At 44.6% G+C, this 23,568-nt stretch overlaps 1 protein-coding gene across 1 annotated transcript in view; it reads left to right on the top strand.

Moving 5' to 3' along the window:
* The first annotated feature begins 4 nt into the window (after positions 1–4).
* Positions 5–23,568, top strand: part of NAT10 (N-acetyltransferase 10) — a 25,394-nt gene continuing 1,830 nt past the window's right edge. The window contains exons 1-27 of the mRNA XM_018569192.1: positions 5–79; positions 2,176–2,267; positions 3,642–3,813; positions 4,823–4,945; positions 5,037–5,098; positions 5,423–5,537; positions 7,122–7,229; positions 7,442–7,575; positions 9,386–9,479; positions 10,066–10,164; positions 12,740–12,876; positions 13,013–13,137; positions 13,863–14,013; positions 14,979–15,075; positions 15,184–15,300; positions 15,516–15,617; positions 16,302–16,376; positions 17,658–17,774; positions 17,865–17,998; positions 18,598–18,646; positions 19,429–19,525; positions 20,074–20,184; positions 20,280–20,452; positions 20,674–20,793; positions 22,212–22,310; positions 22,642–22,715; positions 22,833–22,913. Of these exons, the coding sequence (XP_018424694.1) occupies positions 2,194–2,267; positions 3,642–3,813; positions 4,823–4,945; positions 5,037–5,098; positions 5,423–5,537; positions 7,122–7,229; positions 7,442–7,575; positions 9,386–9,479; positions 10,066–10,164; positions 12,740–12,876; positions 13,013–13,137; positions 13,863–14,013; positions 14,979–15,075; positions 15,184–15,300; positions 15,516–15,617; positions 16,302–16,376; positions 17,658–17,774; positions 17,865–17,998; positions 18,598–18,646; positions 19,429–19,525; positions 20,074–20,184; positions 20,280–20,452; positions 20,674–20,793; positions 22,212–22,310; positions 22,642–22,715; positions 22,833–22,913 (2,840 nt within the window). The 5' untranslated portion in view covers positions 5–79; positions 2,176–2,193. The remainder of the gene's footprint in view (positions 80–2,175; positions 2,268–3,641; positions 3,814–4,822; positions 4,946–5,036; positions 5,099–5,422; positions 5,538–7,121; positions 7,230–7,441; positions 7,576–9,385; positions 9,480–10,065; positions 10,165–12,739; positions 12,877–13,012; positions 13,138–13,862; positions 14,014–14,978; positions 15,076–15,183; positions 15,301–15,515; positions 15,618–16,301; positions 16,377–17,657; positions 17,775–17,864; positions 17,999–18,597; positions 18,647–19,428; positions 19,526–20,073; positions 20,185–20,279; positions 20,453–20,673; positions 20,794–22,211; positions 22,311–22,641; positions 22,716–22,832; positions 22,914–23,568) is intronic.

Raw genomic sequence — 23,568 nt, 5'->3', positions numbered from 1 at the left:
TAAACATTTGTTGTCTCCTGGAATTGCCGAGAAACACAGAAATCTCTTTGTGATTGTGGGGGATTATGGGAAAGATCAGGTAATGGCATTTAGTTATATGATAGGTCATGTGACCTGCACTGTTTGTGTTATGGGGCTGCCGCCTTTGATACTCGGCAAATCGGGAAGAACTCCCTTTATATCATTTATTATTTATATAAGTTACGCAATGTGAATAGGAACATGTAACAAATATAAAACAAGATGTCAATTTGGCTGCTACAGTGGTAACATATTTAAAGCAGAGATTGAAAAGCATCTGTTATGACTGATTTTTCAACACTTCCAGGCATGTGAACTTCCCCCTCTCCCCAGGTACTGTTGTCACCGTGTTTCCGTTCTGTTGTCACCTTTGCAAGTAGACTAAAATCTCCCAAGATCCCTGTGAAAGCCACTACCCAGCAAAGCCTGCCAGAGGGTTTATTATGCAGAAGCTTATACAGCTGATCTTGGGAGATTTGTTCACTTGCAGCAGAAACAGTCATAGCATAGTGTGGAGAGGGTAGGCCGGAAGGTTCGAGGCTCCTGGAACTGTTGATTTTTAGTCTTTTAATTGTAACGCTGATAACTCTGCTTAGGCAGACAAATGAGCGGTACTGTAGGTATTCAAGTAAAAATAAAACTGCGCCCTCAGTGCAGAAAAGAAAGCATTCCAATAGTCTCAAATAGGAATGCACCGATACAAGTATCGGTGCCAATGCCGAGTATTTGGGCGAGTACCCATACTCGCCCAATTGCTTCGATGCCTATCCCAATACTTCCGGTATCAGGAAGCCGGCTCCATGCTTTCTCATCACTTGTGACGAGAGAGCATGGAGCCGGCTTCCCGGCCAATTAGGAAGCCGGGCAGCGTGTAATGACGAGCTGCCCGGCTTTCTGATTGGTCGGGAAGCCGGCTTCATGCTCCCTCGTCACCTCATGACGAGGGAGCATGGAGATGGTTTCCCGGGCCAATCAGGAAGCTGGGTGATGCGTCATTACACAGTGCCCGCCTTCTTGATTGGTCAGAGAGCTGGCTCCATGCTTTCAGGAAGACGGTGGCGAGTCATTACACGTTGCCTGGCTTCCTAAATGGGACATCCGGTATTGTGTATTGGCAAGTAGCGAAAGAAAAAAATCGGTACTCGTTCTCAATACCGAAATACCGGTATCCGTGCATCCCTAGTCTCAAATGAAATTAATAACAGCAGGGTTGCATGCTGATGTGAATTTTAGTTTAAAGGGGCTAAAGGTCTACTTAAAAATGTAGTGAAGTAAGGATAAGGATGCCGTCCCTGGCACCTGCACCTTCTAACACAAGTTGGCAATGAAAAATTGGAAGAGTTTTGCCCCGTGTGTAGCGCTCGTCAGGGGTAGGGAGGGGGAAGGCGAGGGTAACCAGATGTGCTGGGTGAGTGCACCGGTTGTGGCTGGAACGTGAGGGATTTGGAGAGTTGGTTAAAAACGGGGTTCTCTTTCTTATTGCGGGTGTGCAGCTTCCGTTAAGTTCGGATCGGGGTGTCCAAAATGTGTACTGTGAAAAACAAAATTGGAAAGTGGAAGTGCCACTACCTGGCGCGGAGTGAAGCTAGTGTAAAAGTAATGAACTCACCTGTGGCAGGGTGAGCGTTTGCAAGTAACCCCCTAGGTGGGGTGAAGCGGTGGATTCAGTCCCTCTCTTGCTGGGTAGTGCAGATGGAGACACAAGGATAGAACAGCCAGGGGGTGAGGTAACATGGTAGGCCTAGGGCAGGGCCCTCCTTACCATTTTGTGTTGTATTGTGATTGTAATGTCTTCCTTATATTGTAAAGCGCTGCACAAACTGTTGGCGCCATATAAATCCTGTACAATAATATTTTCTTTTCAAATCAAATGTAATATTACATTATGGCCATTAGAGGGAGCTGAGGAGCATAGGACATTTCTTATGCTCCTCCACTCCCATCTGGTGACCATAATGTGGTATTAGGTTACATTTGACCTAGTGAAGATGTACTAAGAATGCTCTTTTTTGCCTCTATTCGCACAGAATGAACATTCTCAGCGATTTGCAGGGTAAATGGTTTTGCAGATTTATAATTAAACCCCGATGTGTATTGTATGGTATGTGTCAATTGCCTTGTAGGATTGTAATGTAACAGTGTTCTTCTCCGCAGGTGGTCATTCTCCATCACATGCTCTCCAAAGCTGCAGTCAGAGCTCGGCCCTCTGTACTATGGTGTTACAAGAAAGAGCTGGGCTTCAGCAGGTAACATATCCAAACTTGTATAATACATAACAAACGTCAGCTTCCATTGGTCTGTCTGTGCTCAGCGGCTCCTTTTTGCACTAAGGTATTAAAATTGAACTCCGGTCTTCCCTTCAGCCTTGCACAATTGTAGCGGCTCCTCTCCTGGACTACAATTACTTACTCTGATTTCACTGCACACTGTGAGCTTCTCACGGTGCCTAAAATAAGATCATGAAAACAACAAAAGATTTAATTTTATCAGTGTGCTGATGAGAGCAGAAAGGAGGAAACTCTGGCTTTAAAGTATAATTAAAGTCCAAACCTTTTTCTAGATTTACGCTGGAATTGGCTTGAATTTTCATTTGATTCCCGCTGCATAGGCCAGATTTTAAGCAGTGGAGGCGCTGCAAGCATCACCCGACTAATCAAAAGTTCATCTAAAATTTGATTGAGTGGAAAGTTATCAACCAAACATCCTATCAGATGATGTCACAGTTCAGGTATTCAGGCAGCTGTGGTAGTTGTGGCTGCTAAGTACAATAGCCATCAGTAGAGGTTCCTCCATCCATACTGATTAGCCTGGATGGGGGAATCCATTGATTCTCTCTTGTTCAGCCAGCAAGCTGAGAAGCAGACTGGAACATAATGGAAGACGGGTGGAACTATCTACACTGAGTGAAACCTTCACTATGAGGAGGGGTAGAGACAATTCCAGAGACAGAGAAGGCGAATAATATTTAAAGGCATATTACAATGCATGTGTAACATGACAGTGCATGCATGATCTGCACAACTGTCACTCTAAAGCCCCGTTCACATTGCGCGATTCGCAAATCGCGTGTTTTGCATTTTGCGCGATATCGCGCAAATGCTTGCATTGAGCAAGCGAGAATCGCGGCAAAATCCGCTCCAAAAAGGGTCCTGCTGTAGCGACACACGACTCGCAACAGCAGGCCCCTTTGCCCCATTGAGATGCATTGAAGAGCGATATCGCGCGGTAAATAGCCGCGATATCGTGGGAATTACCGCGCGATAATTCGCTCAATGTGAACGGGGCCTAATTGTCATTTGTAGGTGTATACAAATGATCGTAACCATAGAATGAGCAACCGTCAGTATACTGTCCAGCGTGTTTAACATTTACAAATTAATTTAGTTACGTACATTTCTGACTTCCTCTCCCGAGCTTCATTCTTCTTAATCTTTGGAGTTGGCCAGCAAAGAACAAGCAGCAAGAGGCTGCAGTCCTGCCCAAAGCCTCCTGTAAACCCTTGTCACACCATGATGGAATTGTTCAATAGGGAAGCATTGTACAGTGCCTTGTTTTTATTACTTTACCACTAACCCGCCTCTGAGGAGTTGCTGTGTGACACGATCCCTTTTATTTCGCAGTAACCGGAAGAAGAAAATGAGGAAACTGCAGAAAAGAATAAAAAGCGGCACGCTGAACATAAAGGAGGACGACCCGTTTGAGCTGTTTATTGCCGCCACCAACATCCGCTATTGTTATTATAACGAGACCCACAAGATTCTGGGGAACACTTACGGCATGTGCGTCTTACAGGTATGTCTTCTACTCAACCGATTGAAGCTGCTCCCCGGACGACTGCAGTCCCTCCTCTCTGTGGGTGCACTCTACGTATGTCTCTTACCTAGATTCTTCTCCCTGTCACTCTCAGGCCATTCACCTACCTGTGAGTTTATCATTCATGAGGGACAAAGTTCCTCAGGAGTTGCAAAATAGACAAAATGGTGTTCCCTCCCGTGTATGGGGGTACACTTCACTGTTTAATTACTTGATGCTTTGCATTGTTTGCATTCTAGGGGGCTGCCATATATATTAAAGAAGACGCCTCACAAGCAATGAAATGTTCTAGTTGGTCTAGTGAATATTGTTGAAATGTAAATCCATTCTTTTCCTCTCTCATTACTGCCTGCCGGCTCCCACATCTGTATTTTATTAATCCACAGATGTAAAAAAAAGGTAACAGAAAACAGCCAATGCGGTTCGGGGGCCAAAGTTTTTGTTGTATCTTTCATTAGCACTGATGGAGAGATTGTTTGGCCCCCAAAATGCGTTGGCTGTTTTTCGTTATCTTCTTTTTTACATCCGTAGCTTAGAAGGATACAGTTCTGGGTTCTTGACACGTGTGTGTGGCATAAATGTGAATTTCGTTACTGGGAAGGCCTTTGCTTTGTGGCCGAACAAAAGCTTTTTCTTCTATGGCCCAAAAAGCCGGGCCCAGCGTCTTGCTTTTATGTCTGCTTCAGTTTTTCTTGCAGCCCATGACCCCATTGGGTAGATTTACCTCACCTCCGGGCCCTTTGATGGCAGGGCATTAAATGAGGGGAGCGGGTGTCACGCTGGCAGGAAACATTAACATATAATGTGGTTTTCTCCAATTTGAAAAAGGGCAAATGCGCTCTAAGTCATAAGCAACATACCCGGGCCGTAAGAACCAATTCACAGTGCGTTGAAAGCAGGCGTCGTCGGTTGCATCAGTCCCATGTCACCTGTGTCTGTCTGTCACGTTCTTGGAGGATTGTTACGGTTAGTCTTTTTTTCTTTTTAGGATTTTGAGGCTCTGACTCCCAACTTGTTGGCTCGTACTGTAGAGACGGTAGAAGGTGGTGGACTTGTAGTGCTTCTTCTCCGCAGTATGAGCTCCCTCAAGCAGCTGTACACCATGACCATGGTATGTATGTCAGGGCCTGGGGCACCGCAGCGTTTCTGTCAGTAAGGAAATCATTTTGTGCAGCAACTCATTCCTTGTTCTCATTCTGTAGGATGTTCATTCCCGCTACAGAACAGAAGCACATCAGGACGTTGTGGGACGTTTTAATGAAAGGTAGATGATCTGTTCTGGATTTCAGTATTTTATATCTTGCTGTTCTCTTACTGTGCAGTGTTTTATGTCTTGCTGTTCTCTCTTTTTGTACCATGCTTTATGTCCTGCTGCTCTTACTGTACAATGCTTTGCCTTGCTGCTCTCTTACTGTACAATGTTTCATAGCTTCCTTCTGTTACTGTGCAGTGTTTTATGTCTTGCTATTCTCTCTTTTTGTACCATGCTTTGTCCTGCTCCTCTCTTACTCATGTGTCGTATATCTGTAACCTTTGGCACATTTGTTCATTTAATTTTGTGCACTGATATACTTACGATCTCCCACAGGTTTATATTATCATTGACCTCCTGTAAGAACTGTATGGTGATTGATGATCAGCTGAATATCCTGCCTATTTCCAGCCACGTTGCCAACATAAAGCAGATTCCACCAAAGACACAGGTAAGTGGGCAACTAAGAAAAATCTTACAACCTCTATAGTACTGTGTCTGCTTAAAGGGGAAAGATGTGTTCGGGGGAAGTCTCAAAGAAGTCAGCATAGTGTGCGACTCGTCCTTGTGCCCAAATTTGTAGGTTTTAGCCTGACTTCTGGTTCTTGCAGCGTGCACCTTTAAGTGAACCTGTTTTTGTCTATGCACAGCAGAGAAATAGATTAATGTAAAAGAGATGCTGTCACTTTCACCATTCAGGACGACGTACCCGTGTCCTTGTAAAGGGCCTGGCTGAACCCCTGGTGCACATGTTGCCAGTGCTCCCACTCTTTCTGTCACTATTAAAATTCCTAGTGCCGGAAGCCAAGGGGAGCGGTGATGTTACTCCCTTGGTCATGTTACAGTGCTCAGCTTAATGATTGGCTGCTAAACCTGAGCACTGTCACAGTTCTAGCAGCCAATCATTGCTCCCCCATACCCTGAAACGGGTATTATCCCCATCTGGGACAGAGGAAGGAGCCACAAGGGAGCACTGGTAAGGCGAGTATAACTTGGTCTATGGAGCACTTTACATAGATACTGTCACTTTGCTCTAAATAGGCCAGATGACAGTGTCTGTCTCTTTAAAGGCAAGCCTCACCAGTAATACTTCTCTTCCCCTAACTCCCCTGCTGCTCAGTTCCCAGTACTCTGGACACGAGGGGGCATATGACTCTCCTTGTTACTACATGGCAGAGGTGGCAGAAAACGTTCTCTGATGAACCGGGTAAAGGGCAGAAAAGGGAGTTAATTAGGACTAACTAAAAATAATACGGAGATAAAGGAGAATTTTATTAAAAAGCTTATTACCTGTTGGCATTGTCAGAAATGGCGTGACCTTGTAACTTTCCTGTCAGTTGATCTGAAAGCATTAACAAGGTTATCTATTGTGAACTACAAATGCCATCAATTCCTTTGTATTGTAGATGCACAAACTAACAACCCATCAACCCCAAAGTAAAGGAGATGAAAAAAGGCAGACATGTTTTATGTCCAGTTAAGTCAGCATGCAGCCAGTAAACCTCATGACTGCGTTAAAGACGTTTTTGGTTTATTAGCAATGTTCCGGTTATTAATTTCTTAAACTATATAATATGGTAGCTCTGTGAACCCATCCTCTGTGGCAATAAAGGGTTATGGTGCTGGATGGGTTGGACTGATGGTTGAAGTGTAGCCTGGGTGGCAACAGTGGCTCCCTTCATAGCTACAGTGGAGACTCCTGCACTGTAAAGGAAATGATGTGAGTTCTTTATATGATTGTCAGGGGAAAATACAAGGCAAATCCTAAAAAAAGAAAACCAATATACGTCATCTAAGGACTTGGAAGCTGCAATATATTAATTTTTGTTTTGGGGGTGTAGATACACTTTAAGGATATTGTGTAAGTTAGAAGTAAATCACAATTAAATTTTTATTCTGCAGTTTTCTTATTTCGTTGTCATTTTATATGTTGTGTTTGTTATAAGGTAGCGGTTATTCTGGGTATAGTATATTCTGGGCTTGTATGGCGTTTCAGCAGTATCTTTATCAATTTGTAATCATATCTTATTTTCAGGAGAGTAGCCTGACCCCGGAGGAGCAGGAGCTGCAGGACGTGAAGCTCAGTCTCCAGGACACGCAGCCGGTTGGGGTTCTGGTTGAAAACTGTAAGACGCTGGACCAGGTAAATCCGACTTTAGATTTACATTACAGCTTCCAGTGTAAGGTGCACTGTAAATAGACAGGTGCTCTTTATCATGTTTCATGTACACCTGTTTTTTGGGCAGTTTGAGCCACTGATATGAATAATGCCGATATTTCTCATGATGTGACGATTTATATGTGGAGCTTGAATAAACCAATTTGTTTTTTCTCCGGCATTCCTCCTCTCCCCAGGCCAAGGCTGTACTGAAGTTCATAGAGGCGATATCAGAGAAGACCCTCCGCAGCACTGTCACCCTGACGGCGGCTCGAGGTCGTGGCAAGTCGGCAGCGCTCGGGTTGGCGATAGCGGGCGCCGTGGCTTTTGGGTAGGATTTTCTTTTCCTTTTATTCCGTTTTGGTATATTTTGCTTTTTAAAGGTTTTTTTCGTTCATCTGCAGAAACCCAGATTTACTAAATTGTCTCTTGAAAGATGTGTGAGAGCTCTCCCCCTCGAGAGCAGATCTTTCTTGGTGCAGTGGATGGAACATGTCTTCCTTAAAGGAGAAGTATTGGGAGAGTAAAATGTAGTCTTCCCAATACTTAGAGCCGGCATTTGACACTGCAGCTGTCTCACGCCAGCTCTGTAGATCGAGAGCTGAGCGACCACGAACCACTTACCGCTCGGCTCACGACTTCTCCCTGAAGGGATTCCCCCCTCCCCTCTCTGATCCTCCGGTGCTCATTGGAGGGACAGACAGGGAAGGAGGCTCTAGGGAAGCAGAGCCCGCTGTCAATCAGACAGTGGGGTAGATCCTGATGTTTTGCAGGCTGGATGGAGATCTAGTGTACAAACAGTCCCAGGGAAGAAGTAAAGTCCATGAATTGCTTGGGCTATTCAGCAGTTATTGCAGCTTGGCTTTTGGTTTTACATCAATTAAGTTGCATCTTCATTTTATCAAACCCGGCACAACTATATTCAGTCTGCTTCTGAATGGGTCTGAAGCCTCCGGTTACATGCCTCTCTGCTCCTCCCTACCAGGGTTTCCATTGACGCTGCAGGAGACTAGAAATAAGAGAGTTGTTAAAACTAGAGAACACACTTGTCTAGATTCAGGGCTGTAGAAAAGATGAAGATACACACAACCGCTCAGACTTAGCTTCACACACAGCCTGCTGCACCACTTTATGTAACCAGAGGGTGGCGCTACGATTTAAATACTACAACTCTATCGGTTACTATGTCGCCTCCTTACCTCCGGCACTCAATGTGCTTTGAATGAGCATCACCACACTGGGGAAATCCTTCCTGTGCTCTCCTCCTGTAAGCAACATATACACCTCCCCGATCAGCCACCAGTGGCCTGAAACAAGTTTCGAGCACCGCCTTGTGCTTTATTGGCTCCCGGTGCCCGCAGTCCCGTTCTCAGACCAATTTTCATTGTGCTTTAAATATTATTTGGTTATATAAATCGTTTTCTGCAGAATATGCTATCAGTTTTCAGATGTTTTTGAATGAATGTTTGACTAAAATAAAGGTTAGATTTTTTCATGTATGTTTATACGTTGCCTGGGCAAAAAAAAAAGTCTGGATTTTGTGCAGTGTTACTATCTGGGGTTGCTTCAGTTGGTCAGGTCTAGGTTCAGCAATGTTATGTTCCCAAAATATGAGGTCAGCTGCCTCCTTGAATAATACTGAATGACCAGGTTTTTCCAGCAATGGATTATTTCTTCCCTGATGGCACATTGGGCATATTTCAGGATGACAATGCCAGGATTCATCGGGCTCAGATTGTGAAAGAGTGGTTCAGGGAGCATGAGACATTATTGTCACACATGGATTGGCCACCACACAGTCCAGACCTTACCCCCATTGAGAATCTCTGGGATGTGCTGGAGAAGACTTTACACAGTGCTCCGACTCTCCCATCATCACTACAAGATCTTAGTGAAAAAGAAATGCAACTCTGGATGGAAATAAATGCTGTGACATTGCATAAGCTTATCCAAATGATGTCACGGTGAATGCGTGCCGTAATCAAAGCTAAAGGTGGTGCAATGACTTATTAGAGTCGGTGACGGGTTTTTTTTTTGGCCAGGCAGTGTATTTATTTTCAGCTCTTCAGTGTTAGTTGGTCTGCTGATATACGATAAGCAATAAACATGGGTAACTTGATTAGATTTTTTTCTGCTTTCAGTTACTCCAATATTTTTGTGACTTCTCCGAGCCCGGATAACCTGCACACCCTGTTTGAGTTCATCTTCAAAGGCTTTGACTCGCTGCAGTACCAGGTGAGATGTCTAACTGTCTCCTCTGTGCTTTGTGTATTTCCCTCAAGCCTTTCATTTAAGGGCCAAGACCACGGTTTATGCGATCTTTAATTTTACAGCCACATCTAGACGGTAATACTCGCCCAAATGCTCCGATACCAGAACTTCCGGTATTATGAAGCCAGACGGCAAGTCATCATTACACGCCACCTGGCTTCCTGATTGGTGGGGAAGCCGGCTCCATGCTCCCTCGTCACCAGGGAGCATGGAGCTGGCTTCCTGGCCAATCAGGAAGCCAGGTGGCGTGTAATGACTTGCCGCCTGGCTTCCTGAGTGGCCGGGAAGCCGGTTCCATGCATCTTTGTCACTTAGTGACGAGGGAGCATGGAGCCGTCTTCTTTGACAATCTGGAAGCCAGATGGCGTGTAATGACTTGCCGCCCAGCATCCTGATTGGTCAGGAATCTAGGCGGCGAGTCATTACCCGGCTTACGGACTGCCCAGAAAGCTGGCTCCATGCTTCCTCGCCACCCGGTGGAAGATAATTGTATAACATGTTGAATGTTTCTTGCCTGACATTAAAGTATGTAACCCCTCTTTGTTTTTAGGAACATCTGGACTATGAGATCATTCAGTCCCTGAACCCAGAGTTTGAGAAAGCTGTGGTACGAGTCAATGTGTTCAAGGAGCACCGACAGACCATACAGGTGAGCAGAACATGACAAGTTTTGAAGTGGACCCACTTTAGTTGTTTAATATTTGAATGTTTTGGCCAGTAAATGCCAACTTCCTGTTTTTTTTTGTGACATTAAAATAGAAAACAGTATTTTTCTATGTTCACACCATTCATGCACGGTGGTGTGATCTGTGTAAAAATGCAGCATCTTTGTAATTTTACACACAGCCACATGTCAACGCACCGCAACATGTCACAATATACTGCGTTGCATAGAGTTGAATAAAATGTCCTTATGTGACATTTTAAAAAAGCTGAAACAAAAAAAAAATTGGGGAGATGGGTTGTAGCAAGACACCACCACTACCAATGCACACCAGTGGATACCCGTTATATTTGAGCATAATGTGTGCCCACTGTTGTGAACGGCCCCTGCAGGGATGCACTGCACTGTGCATTTAATGAATGAAACGTGAAATGCTCTTGCAGTGAGGAGTCCTGGCTTTCCATAGAGTGCTGAAATATTATCACTTCATTGATTGCACTGATCTTCAAGTGCTATAGTATTCATTAGTAACCAGTTTTGTTTCCTAAAAATCTTCATTATTGAACTCGGCAGAACTGTAAGTGTACAAACAAATTTGGGTTAATCCGGCTCCATTGTTCTTAAAGGGGTAAAAGGAATTTGTTTTTCCATCGCTGGTCCATCCTGATATCTCCATGTCAACATGCTAGTTAATAACTGTGCTGAGATATCACCATGTGGCATGCTGCAGTAAAGTATATGCCCTGCCCCTAGGAAGGATGGACACTAAGAAAAATGTGTTGCTCTTCCCCTTCTGGACCTTTTTAGAGTTGCTCTTCCCCTTCTGGACCTTTTTAGAGTTGCTCTTCCCCTTCTGGACCTTTTTTAGAGTTGCTCTTCCCCTTCTGGACCCTTTTGCACTTGCTCTTCCCCTTCTGGACCCTTTTGAACTTGCTCTTCCCCTTCTGGACCCTTTTGCACTTGCTCTTCCCCTTCTGGACCCTTTTGCACTTGCTCTTCCCCTTCTGGACCCTTTTGCACTTGCTCTTCCCCTTCTGGACCCTTTTGCACTTGCTCTTCCCCTTCTGGACCCTTTTGCACTTGCTCTTCCCCTTCTGGACCCTTTTGCACTTGCTCTTCCCCTTCTGGACCCTTTTGCACTTGCTCTTCCCCTTCTGGACCTTTTGGCACTTGCTCTTCCCCTTCTGGACCTTTTGGCACTTGCTCTTCCCCTTCTGGACCTTTTGGCACTTGCTCTTCCCCTTTTTGCACTTGCTCTTCCCCTTTTTGCACTTGCTCTTCCCCTTTTTGCACTTGCTCTCCCCCTTTTGCCACTTGCGCTTCCCCTTTTGCCACTTGCGCTTCCCCTTTTGCCACTTGCGCTTCCCCTTTTGCCACTTGCGCTTCCCCTTTTGCCACTTGCTCTTCCCCTTTTGCCACTTGCTCTTCCCCTTTTGCCACTTGCTCTTCCCCTTTTGCCACTTGCTCTTCCCCTTTTGCCACTTGCTCTTCCCCTTTTGCCACTTGCTCTTCCCCTTTTGCCACTTGCTCTTCCCCTTTTGCCACTTGCTCTTCCCCTTTTGCCACTTGCTCTTCCCCTTTTGCCACTTGCTCTTCCCCTTTTGCCACTTGCTCTTCCCCTTTTGCCACTTGCTCTTCCCCTTTTGCCACTTGCTCTTCCCCTTTTGCCACTTGCTCTTCCCCTTTTGCCACTTGCTCTTCCCCTTTTGCCACTTGCTCTTCCCCTTTTGCCACTTGCTCTTCCCCTTTTGCCACTTGCTCTTCCCCTTTTGCCACTTGCTCTTCCCCTTTTTGCACTTGCTCTTCCCCTTTTTGCACTTGCTCTTCCCCTTTTTGCACTTGCTCTTCCCCTTTTGGACCCTGATAAACATTTCTCCTGATCATGCCTGATGGATTCTCCGGTTCTAGCTGTAGCACCTGCTCCTTCTGGTCCTGAAGTATTTCTACCTGACTGCCAGCAGTATCACACAACCGCCCCCAAATTCTGGGATTCACTGTCAGAAATACTCATTGCAATCTGTCATTGCCTCTTATCAGAGTCAACCCCCAGATGGAAAGACCTTCTGCAGAAAAGCTACATGATATTCTATCTGCATATGGAGGTCTTCCATCCGGCTTCCTTGTCTGCCATGTCCTCTTTTGCCTGGTGGCTCTGTGTTGGCGTTGCCACTGGTCTTAAAGTGCTGCTCCATGGTAATAAATCTTTGAGTGCATTGAGGGGCTTTCCATCACATGTTCACATATTTTTGTGTGGCTCCAGAGCCATCAGTGGTTGGGGATAGCTGTCCTGCATCACTTGAACCTAAATTCTTGTGTTTGTAGTCTTATTCATGGTGAGATGGAAGATAATGGGCTTTTACCCTGCTTCTGATGTCTATTGAACTTCTCTGTTACACTGGAGAAAATGCCATCTGTTGACTTTTGTTAGACCTCTCCCCTTAGATTCAAGGATCCACTAGAATGATTGAATTGTCATTTCTCTTGGAGTAAAGCATGGTAGAGATGATGGTGTGTTATTTATCAAGGAGATGCTAATGTTCCTTTACTGTTGTCTTCATAGTACATCCACCCGTCAGATGCCGTCAAGTTGGGCCAGGCGGAACTGGTGGTGATCGATGAAGCAGCTGCCATCCCTCTGCCTCTAGTAAAGAGTCTTATGGGGCCCTACCTTGTCTTCATGGCATCCACAATCAATGGGTGAGTTCATTAGGAGGAGGAACTGGAGATGTAGGAAGTGTGGGATAGGGTAGAAAAGTGAAAAAAGCTTTATTTTAACTTGTATTACTTTAGAAAAGTGAAAAAAGCTTTATTTTAACTTGTATTACTTTTCTAGGTATGAAGGCACCGGCCGCTCCCTCTCACTCAAATTGATTCAGCAGCTCCGGCAACAAAGTGCAGAAAGTCAGGTCTCTAACACGGCTGAAAACAAAAACTCTAGCACCCATCACCTGGCATCAGGTAGGTAGAGTACTTTGTTCATGCATTGAGATAATCCCAGGTGAATTGGAATACATACGCAGTACCTGTTTTACCCGCTAAAGAATTTATACTTCTTTCCAGCCAGTCTTAGGATTTACACAGCCCTGCCAAACAGCACAGGCAGGTTGCTGACCTGGCATTTATACAGTTCAGCTTGGTCACCTCCCAGCACCCAGACAGTGATTAGACAGTGAAAATGCCCAGAAGACTGAATAGGTTACCTCTCTTTCCTTCTGTCAGCATGTTCCTTGTTGGGGCGGGTGAAGTCGTCGTCATCCTTCGTCAAGATCTTGGGGAATGTTCATAGGCCAAATCTCACAGGAATACGATCCTGCCCTGTGCTGCAACATCGTCTCGCAAAATTTTAGCTATTCTGCATTCCCCTGGGCCTGCCCAGATGTTGGGTTGTAGCCGTGTGCAGCCTCTTGTCATTGGGATGTACAGCTGGCTGCACACAGTTATACATTGCACCTGTCCTTCCCTGCACAGGCATGCATGTCATAGGGATGTGCACACCCATGTGAATGAGCCCTAAAGGAATACATGGAAGAATCTTGCAATGGAGAACAAAAACCCGAGACCATTTTTCTCATTGCCTATTGCAGACCTTTTTTTTTAAGCTTTTCCTTTGCCTACTTCTGACCTAAATGTACCCTAATTGGTTTTACATATAATTTATTTTAGTTTTTGTCCCTTCCTTCCAGCCCGGACCCTTCATGAAGTGTCTCTGCAGGAATCTATACGTTACGCTCCTGGAGACCCCGTGGAGAAATGGCTCAACGAACTTCTGTGTTTAGATTGCCTGAACATCACCAGGATCATAAGCGGCTGTCCTCTGCCTGAGACCTGCACTCTGTATCCTCCATTGTACCTTACTAGCACTATTACCTACTGACAGTACTGTGTCCATTTATTTTTGTGCACTGTGGGATCTGACAGACGGGAAGTTATATAAAATGATTCCCTAGGAAAACCAGTAACGATGGTGAAACTGAACTGACACATAGCAATCAATCCGGGTTCAGGGAAGTTAAAGCAGAATCCTGTATTTTTAACCCCTGGATGAGTGCAGTTCAGTGGTATAGTACTCTAATCCCTCGCTGCGTGATAATGCTGGGTCCATGACCTGGGTTCTGAGGAAGTGGGTTGAGTAACACTGGCTGTCATTGCCTCGAGTGAGACAACAGTCTGCTATGTTTGACTGTTAGCTTTAAAAACTTTGACAGGTTTTCTTTGCTCTCACTTGCCCATTCAGGGCAGCCCACTCACCCTGCAAGGTATGATTATGGGTCCACACTACCTTGCCACCTCTCAGCTGCAGAACATCACCGCCCCTCCCCATGTGACTGTTTCGAACATAGCAATTGGCAGGCAAGTCAAAAGGGGAGGGGACATACTCATAGCCAGAAGCCACACATCCTTAGAGCAACAGAGCGAGGGCACCGATGGAGCTCGATGGTAGTAAGGGAGTGTGCATGGGTCAATATATATTGCTGGGGGCGGGGTGGGCTACCAGCAGACATTTGCCATTTTGCTCTTATTGGGCAGGTAACGTAAAGTTAAAGTGTATCTCCACTTATATTGAGTATGGAAGGGTGTAAGAATGTTGGATAGTTTTCTGTCTGGGAGACCAATGGTAATGCAGGCAATGCTAAGCTGTCAGGATTCCTTTAGTCCCCATTCTATCCTAATGAAAAAGTAATTAATAGAAAGGTTTTGGTTTGTGTTGTACATTGGAGGGGGGGAACCTGTAGTAGTATTACAATTCTGTTTTGCAATATTCAGTAGTTGCACAAGATATACTTAACGTTCTGCATTAGATACTATGTAAACCGGGACACCCTGTTCTGCTACCACAAGGCATCCGAGTCGTTCCTGCAGAGATTAATGGCCCTTTATGTGGCTTCTCATTACAAGGTATGAGCTGCTAATTCTTATAGAAGAGATTCAGCATTTGAGATATATGGGAAGGTGTAAGTCAATGAATGTGACTATGGCTTTGTGTAATGTTCGTTGTCTTCACAGAACTCACCCAATGACCTTCAGTTGCTCTCTGACGCCCCAGCTCATCACCTCTTCTGCCTCCTCCCACCCGTTCCTCCTACCCAGAATTCCCTGCCAGAAGTCTTGGCTGTAATTCAGGTACCCACTGAGCAATTATATAGGATTGCAGAAAGGTTTATCGTAAAAGGAGATTGTTTTTTTTTTTTTTTTTGTGTAATGGAAGAAAGTCTTTGGTCATCTTTGCTGCCCATAGTAATGCCATTCACATGGAAGGTGGTGGTTGCTGTGGACAGCTCAGACACTTGTCTACTGTATCTCTTCCATTGACAAGCTGCTCTGTGTGTTTTCTGTAGGTCTGTCTGGAGGGGGAAATGTCACATCAGTCGGTCACAAACAGTCTATCTCGGGGGAAGAAAGCTTCTGGAGATCTCATTCCCTGGACAGTGTCGGAACAGGTATGTACTCCTCCCTGGGAGTTTATAAAGTATCATGTGAAGCTTCTGTATTCGGTGCCTTAGAATGGATTTAAAGTGACTGTCGTAAGGGTTGTATGGGGCTGTCATTGCTCACCTGTTTTTTGAAAATGCTTGCTCTGTGGCTGTGTCTGCCTTAAGTAGTTTTGAGTCCTAGACCCGGAACAAGCATGGTCTACATGAGTTATAGAAGCTGCTTGGTCAGCTTTGAAGCCAAAGCTTTAGTATGAAAGCCAGAAATCTAGCATTCTTAACAGGAGAGGTCAGCGATGGCAGCCCCCAATTAGCCTCTCATGATTGCTTCTCTTAAAGCCTCACTTTTTATTTCCTCCGGTAGTTTACAATGATAACGCAGTATCACTGATCTCTAACATTGCACTCCATTGCTGCACTACAGCCTTGCTGACAGCATGCAACCCCTTCCTCTATGGCCTGGAAGTCAGAGTCATACTCTCTGTAGACCAGAGTACTATTGATATCATCACTAGAGCCCTGCTGTTTTCATATGTCAACCTTCATGCTAATGCACCCACCAGATAATGCTAACTCCCCTTGAATGAGCACATATCTCCAGTTGCTGTCGGCCCAACCCACATACCTGATCACAGGAGTTGGATTTAACTATGACATCTGTTTTGTAATACTTTGTTTTCCTCCATTATTCAGTTTCAAGATCCAGAATTTGGAAGTTTATCCGGAGGAAGAGTTATAAGGATTGCTGTCCATCCAGACTACCAAGGGGTAATACATTTATGTTCTTTTCTGTCATCTTGGTAACGTCTGTAGCTCAGGGTTAGGCTAGCCATAGACAGATCGAATTTTGCCCTGTTGGTACCATTCGGCTTGACAAGTCAATTTCAGAATCATAAGAGCTGGGTGGAAAATTGTCAGCTGGGCCGTGACTGCATCCAATCTGATGCAGTCATCGGGTGTTCAGGCAGCCACGGGTGCCGCACCTGCTGAATACAACAGGCAGCAGTGTAGATTCCCCTATCCTCGCTATTTAGCTTGCAGGGAGGAATCTGCAGATTTGGGGGTTTTTTTCCATGGGAACGTCTTTTGGTCTTCAGCCTGGGTTGGAGCTACAGCCAGCACAAATATTTAAAAGATGTAATTTACCACACAATGGCCGTAGAAGGCTTGCACACCGTACAGGGCCTTTTATAAAGCAGCCCAGCTCTACTGTTAGCTTTTTAATGTATTTAATGTTTTAGTAAATGCTACAGGAAGAGTTCCTGGGAACCGAGAGAGGCCGTTTTTGCAGAGAGATCTTACTGCTCGAGAGATGCACTTAATGGCCAAATGTTTGTGGACAACTGACCATCACATTTCTATGAGCTTGTTAGATATCCCATTCTAAAATCCTGGGCTTTAATGTGGAGTTTGTTCCCCTTTTGTAGCTATAACAGTCTCCCATCTTCTGGGAAGGCTTTCCATGAGATTTTGGAGTGTGTCTGAAAATTTGTGGCCAATCAGCCAGAAGTGCATTTGTGAGGTCAGCTACTGATGTTGGATGAGGAGACCTAAAGCACACTTGGCAGTCAAATTCTTATTAAAGGCATTCAGTAGGGTTGAGGTCAGGGCTTAGTGTGGACCACTCAAGTTCCCCCACACCATACTCCTCATGCCATGTCTTTATGGAGCTGGCTTTGTACACAGGGGCCACAGCCATGCTGGAACAGAAAAAAAACATCCCCAACTTAACATACACATTGTCTTTGTATGCTGTAGCCTGAGCAGCTGCCTTCACTGTAACACCGGAATAGTTTGGAGGGATGGTCACATATTTTGGACCATATTGTAGGTGTGTTAGTCTGGTGCCCAAAACCTTATGTACATATAATGTATAAGAAGCCAGCTGGTGGCTCAGCCCAACAAATTTCTGACAAAGCAGAATGATTCACAGGTCTGTAGCTGACTTGCGGTTTTCTGAGTAACAGCCAGAGACAGTGTTTTAGTTTCTTACATCAGTGCTTATAGTTGTTCTGAGTGATCTATGACACTGTGATTACTTTCTTATAGATGGGCTATGGAAGCAAAGCATTGCAGTTGCTGCAGATGTATTATGAGGGACAATTTCCCTGCCTGGAGGAGAATGTCATCAGTAAGCAGCAAGAGATCACTCCAGTAAGCGGTGAGGTGAGAATCTCCTTATGATTACCTGTCAGTGGTGGTGTTTCTTGTGTGATGACCCGTGTTATATCATATGTCATGTGCTGCACCCTGTAGGCCGTCAGCCTTTTGGAGGAGATGGTAACGCCACGGAAGGACCTGCCGCCCCTCCTGTTGCGGCTCAGCGAGAGACCAGCGGAGAGGTTGGATTATCTTGGGGTGTCATATGGATTAACGCCGCAACTCCTGAAGTAAGTAACTCTCTCATTCAAAGAGACACTCTCACCTTTGCTAATTGAAAGCAAAGTAACAGTATCCATAAAACCACCCCCCTGATCCACATATACTCAACTCTCCAGCGATTCTTCCTCTATTGCAGCTGCTTCTAAATACCTAGTGCTCCCAGGTTATGAGGGAGCGTCTGACCTCCTCCCATGATGCAGGGCTTAGACCTACCCGCTATTGATGGAGGGGGTGACGTCACCACAAACCTCTCGGCGTTGAAATTGGGTTTTTAGATAGCGGCTGTGACAGAGGAAGGAGCAGTGGGCGTAATTGGAAAAAGGCAGCAGAATGAGCAGCCATGTGCAATAATAACATCCAATCAGATTGCTGCTGTAATGCAGCAAAACAAATACCAGATAGTTGCTGTTGTTTATTGCATATTGCACTTTGCTGTTGAATAATGAAGCCTAGCAATAGCTTGCCTTGCTCCTATATACCAGAACTTGCCAAATGTCCCAAGACTCCATAAACTTTTTGTGATTCTTAATTGAATATTATCTATTGCTTGTTTTCTAATTTCAGCTTCTCGTAAGAATCCGCATCTAATTCATTTTTTTTTCTGTAGGTTTTGGAAGCGAGCTGGCTTTGTTCCTGTATACCTACGCCAGACTCCGGTGAGTTGTTTTATGGTTTGATATTTACCGTGTTGTAAATACATCAGATCTGATTCAGGTGAACCCATGGACTTGCCTTACCCCAGGGATGCAGGCATCTCTCGGTGATGTACGTTGGTTCATTTTCAGGGGTCACCCAGAACACAGCAATTTGTTAGGCAATAATAGACCATGCAGATTTCTGGTCCATAACTGGCTTCTTCAGATCTTCCTATTGGTTGACAAATGCATGGGTTGCCTCGTTTCCCAATAGGAAGATTTGAGGAGGCAGGCCAGCTATTGCCTACAAAGCTGCATGGTCAGTTTGTTGTCTTATAGGTTACTATTTCTTTGCAGGATCACTGGATGCGTTTTAGATCAACTGATCTGCTAATGAGCATCTATAGGTGCCTGTTTTAAGCCCAGCTGTTCATCTACATCAGTAATACTACAGTTGTTGCTGGAAATCTGTACATTGGCCTGCTGGGGGCAATTGTTTTTTGGGTTTTAGATCCTGTTGGAAGGATACTTCACATAATTGGATCCAGTGCCAACTATGACTAAACAACATTTCGGTAGTACACTTTGCTAAATACATGAAGGTTTCTTGGATAACACACGTGTGATCATTAGTAATACTATATGCCTTTATGTAAAAATGTTGATTTAAGTGTATAACGCAGGGTGGCAATGGTCTTTTTTTTGTTTCTCTGGTATAGTTTGTACTATTGGTGGTGAAGCCTTTTTACCAGATGTGTATGTGATATATACCTGCTACCTAACCCTATGCTGTCTTACCCCAGAATGACCTCACGGGGGAGCACTCCTGCATTATGCTGAAGAGCCTACAGGAAGAGGAGGAATCTCAACAGGAGCCTTGGCTGACCGCATTCTGGAAAGGTACGAATGTGGCCACTACACAGGGGAGGGAGTGACTGAACAGGTGACTAGCTGGGGGCATAATGGGAGAGGTATTGCATAGGAGTATTTTGTGTTCCAGCATGCAGATAAAGCTGCAAGTTGCTGTTAACCTTTTCCTGGCTAGACTTACCCGTTTGGCGTGAAAAGTAGCCACTCATCTCCCATCCTTGTCTGCCTCTACAGACAGCTTTGTTTGGAGCTTCAATCGGAGACAGAGTCTGAAATCAAACAGTTCCTACTACCTTTTGAGATATCGTCATGCTCTGGAAATCCTGCGACCTTGTATTAAATGTTGTGAAATAAGCATTTTTATATCGGAAACATCAGTTTGAGCCTTCAAATCCTTTTTTAAAAAATTGGTTTAAAATCTTTTATAGTGGATTTCCTGTGGAGTGCACGTAACCATTCTGAGTCGCATTATAGGCTTTCCTTCAAGCAGAACTTGGGATTGGACACAGAATGGACATCCGATTAGGTGGGTTTATCTTTGTGTTTAGCTATCACTTGGTTCTGTTTTTTTAATGCAGATTTCCGAAGACGTTTCCTGTCTTTACTGTCCTATCAGTTCAGCGGTTTCTCCCCATCGGTGGCACTAAACATCCTACAGAACAAAAACGTCAAGAAGGAAACTCAGAATTGTAAGTTCAACTATCATTTCTGTCCTTTTTGTTACCAAGTGTTTTGTGCTTGAGCATCAATAAGTCCACTGACTTCCATTGTCTTCTCCCCTTAGTGATCACACGCCTGGAGCTGCAAGCCTCCTTTACACCATACGACCTTAAGAGGTTAGAGATGTACTCGCAGAACATGGTGGACTATCACCTCATCATGGATCTTATACCCTCTATTGCACGGCTGGTGTTCTTACAGCGACTTGGAGGCATCAACCTCTCGCTTGCCCAGTCTGTAAGTAACCGTGCATTGTGTTTCATTTAGTCTGGAAGTGTTATGTGGTTATTGCAACATTTGCATTGAGCGACATCCTACCAGCCAGTGTGTTCTCCATTGCTGGAAGAAGATAATGCTTTGGCTTGGCAAATCTTCTCTGGAGAAAGGGGAAATGTTCGACCACACTTTATGTTCTTTCCTGTAGTGGATCTCATCCTGACCTCTCCTTTTCCCATCAGGCTCTGCTGCTTGGGATCGGGCTGCAGCACAAGACTGTGGATCAGCTGGAGAAGGAGATTGAGCTGCCAAGCAGTCAGCTAATGGGTCTCTTTAACCGCATCATCCGCAAAATTGTACAGGTAACTTACTAAAGCTCTGTTTTACAATGGTGAATAGATTGTGTGATCTATTGGCGTCACAGTAATTATCACTTTAACTACACAACTTTCTGAAACCAGGTTACCAATGCTCTGATCTTTTTGAATTATTGCATCACCAGTCAGATTCAGCCTTCCATAGTATCACCAGTCAGATTCAGCCTTCCATAGTATCACCAGTCAGATTCAGCCTTCCATAGTATCACCAGTCAGATTCAGCCTTCCATAGTATCACCAGTCAGATTCAGCCTTCCATAGTATCGCCAATCAGATTTTAGCCTTCTGTTGTATCGCCAATCAGATTCAGCCTTCTGTTGTATCGCCAATCAGATTCAGCCTTCCATAGTATCACCAATCAGATTCAGTCTGCAAGGCTCTCTGTGTGGGGCATAAAAGGAGCTTACATTGGGAACATTTAAGAACTCCTCTCCTGCATGTGTAAACTGGGAAACAGACGTGGTATTGCTTTCACTGGTAAACTCTAGTAGATGAAAAGCAAATACTGCACTTTAAATGCCGCTACACACACTGCACGCGAAACCGTGCAGAGCGAAGCAAAGCTATCCGGCACGGAGCTTCGCATGCAGTGTGTGAGCTGAGTGCAGTCAGATGATTGACTGACTGCACCTTCAGCCAATCGGCTTGTCCGTAAAAACCAGCCAGCTGTCGCATGACAACGCGCTGGTTTATACACGTGAGCCGTTTGGCTGAAGATGACAACATTTTTCATCTCAGCACGCTCAGCGAGCTCTCGCAAGCTGAGATGCCGAGGAGAAAATAACATGACACGCTGCTCGCAAAGGGAGCGCGCCTCCGCTCAGCTTCGCGTGCAGTGTGTCACGGCCTTAAGACTATTTCCTGTATGAATTCTAAAGCTGCATCAGTTTTTAAAAAATGTTTAGGCTTTTCCCTTTATTTTTATCTGGTGGTTCTGGCCGTAATACATTTCCTGTCCTAGAGTGACATCACTCGCTGCACTACATCTATGGAGGAGCAGTGTTGTCGCTCTAGGAAAAGACTAGAGAATGCCTCCTCCCTCTCCTGTTTCTGTAACGTATTGGAGGAAGTCTTTTGTTGAGCAAAGAGAGAGCTGGGAACATTGTAAAGGATTAAAGCACAGAAGTCATCAGCTCATAAGATTTCTGGCAGGATCAACAGGTATTTTTTTTTTTTTTGCACTTCTAGAATAGATGTAAGAAAATGCTTTCAGTGTTATATTTAACAGACCAAAATGGAGCAAATAAGAAAAAAATCCTTCTTTGGGTTTGCATACACTTTAAGGCTTCTATAAATGATGAAGTGTTTTATACAAGAAGGTGTGATTTATAAACCAGTTTGTATGCCTTAAGTGAGTTCAGCATCTATCACCCCGTACTTATTACATGATTGTATGTCTCCAGTTATTTAACAGGATTCAAGAAAAGGCTGTTGAGGAACAGATGGGGACTGTCAAGGAGGTGGTCATGGAGCCCACCTTGCAATCTCTCAATGAGGATTTGGTGAGATTTGGCTACAATTTACAAAGATGTTTCAATTTGTCTTATGAGGAAGAGTGAGAGGCGATGTGGTCTTTGATTGTTATTGTCCCGTGGTTGTAACATGGGTTTCTTTTGTGGGGGCTCGATTTGGTTGGTAGTGGCTGTACTTTCACCTATAGGGACCCCACAGAGGGGCAGGAGAGGGTCCTCGGGAAGACAATTAGACAACAAAAATCAGAAGCGCCACCAACGACTCTTTTCCCTTCGGCGGTGCCTTGGTTTTTTTGTTCTAATCCAATTTGTGTTGTGTCTCTTTACCCTGAACGTAGTTGTTATTCTTTGTTCCCTGTAGGAAGAGGCAGCCAAGGAGTTTCAGCAGAAGCACAAAGAGGAAGTGCAGAAGTTGAAAGGAATTAATCTAACGCAGTAAGTGAAACTGTTTATTGATTGACTTGTGAGGAAGCTGGGGGGTCCCAGTACTGAGAGCCGTTGTGTAAGAATCCCGAATATGCAGCAGACAAAATAATTCTGGTTTATCTGTAGATACGTAATCCGGGGCGACGATGATGAGTGGAACGAAGTCTTGAAGACTGGCCAGAACACATCTGTTATCAGTGTGAAAAGGTCAGTATGCAGCTACTTTCTTCATGGGGCAAAAGCAGATCTCTGCCATAGATCTTCTAACCTGCGGCACAACAGTCTGCCTCCTTCCATTGATGATTCCAGATTTTTCTTGCAACCCTCCTGTAGTTCAGAAGTGTTAATACAGCCGCCTGTTCATATATTTTACTATACCTATGCTTCGTAAGTGGAGTTATATGTGGAAGGCCGTGTCTCCAGAGCCAACACTTCCCTTCATCAGAGCTCGGTAAACTTTATTAACCCCTTCATGACTGAGGCCTTTTTTTAATTTTTTGTACCCATGTTATATTCCACATTTTAGGCCTTAAAATTACTTAAAACCCCCCAACATTATATATTTTCTGAATGCCAAGACCCTATAGAATAAAATGGTGGTAGTTGCAAATTTTTATGTTGCGCAATATTAGCGCAACTCCTTATTAAACCCCAATATTTAGTGAAAAGTTTAATTAAATGACGCAAAACACAACAAAATACCCATTTTACCCAGGTTACAACGAGTAAAACGATACCCAACATGCCCAGGTTACAAATTGCGTGCATCCGTAAAACGGCGAAAAACCCCAGTACCCCAAAAAGTCCATAGAAGACGCTTTAAAAGCCCCCACAGGTCATCAATTTAGAGATACCCCAAAAT

This window comes from Nanorana parkeri, unplaced genomic scaffold, assembly GCF_000935625.1.
Source record: "Nanorana parkeri isolate BGI_ZX_2015 unplaced genomic scaffold, ASM93562v1 scaffold1298, whole genome shotgun sequence".
NCBI classification, from domain to species: Eukaryota; Metazoa; Chordata; class Amphibia; order Anura; family Dicroglossidae; genus Nanorana; species Nanorana parkeri.
The sequence above is the reverse complement of the archived record's forward strand: the minus strand, read 5'-3'. Positions and strand labels throughout refer to the sequence as shown.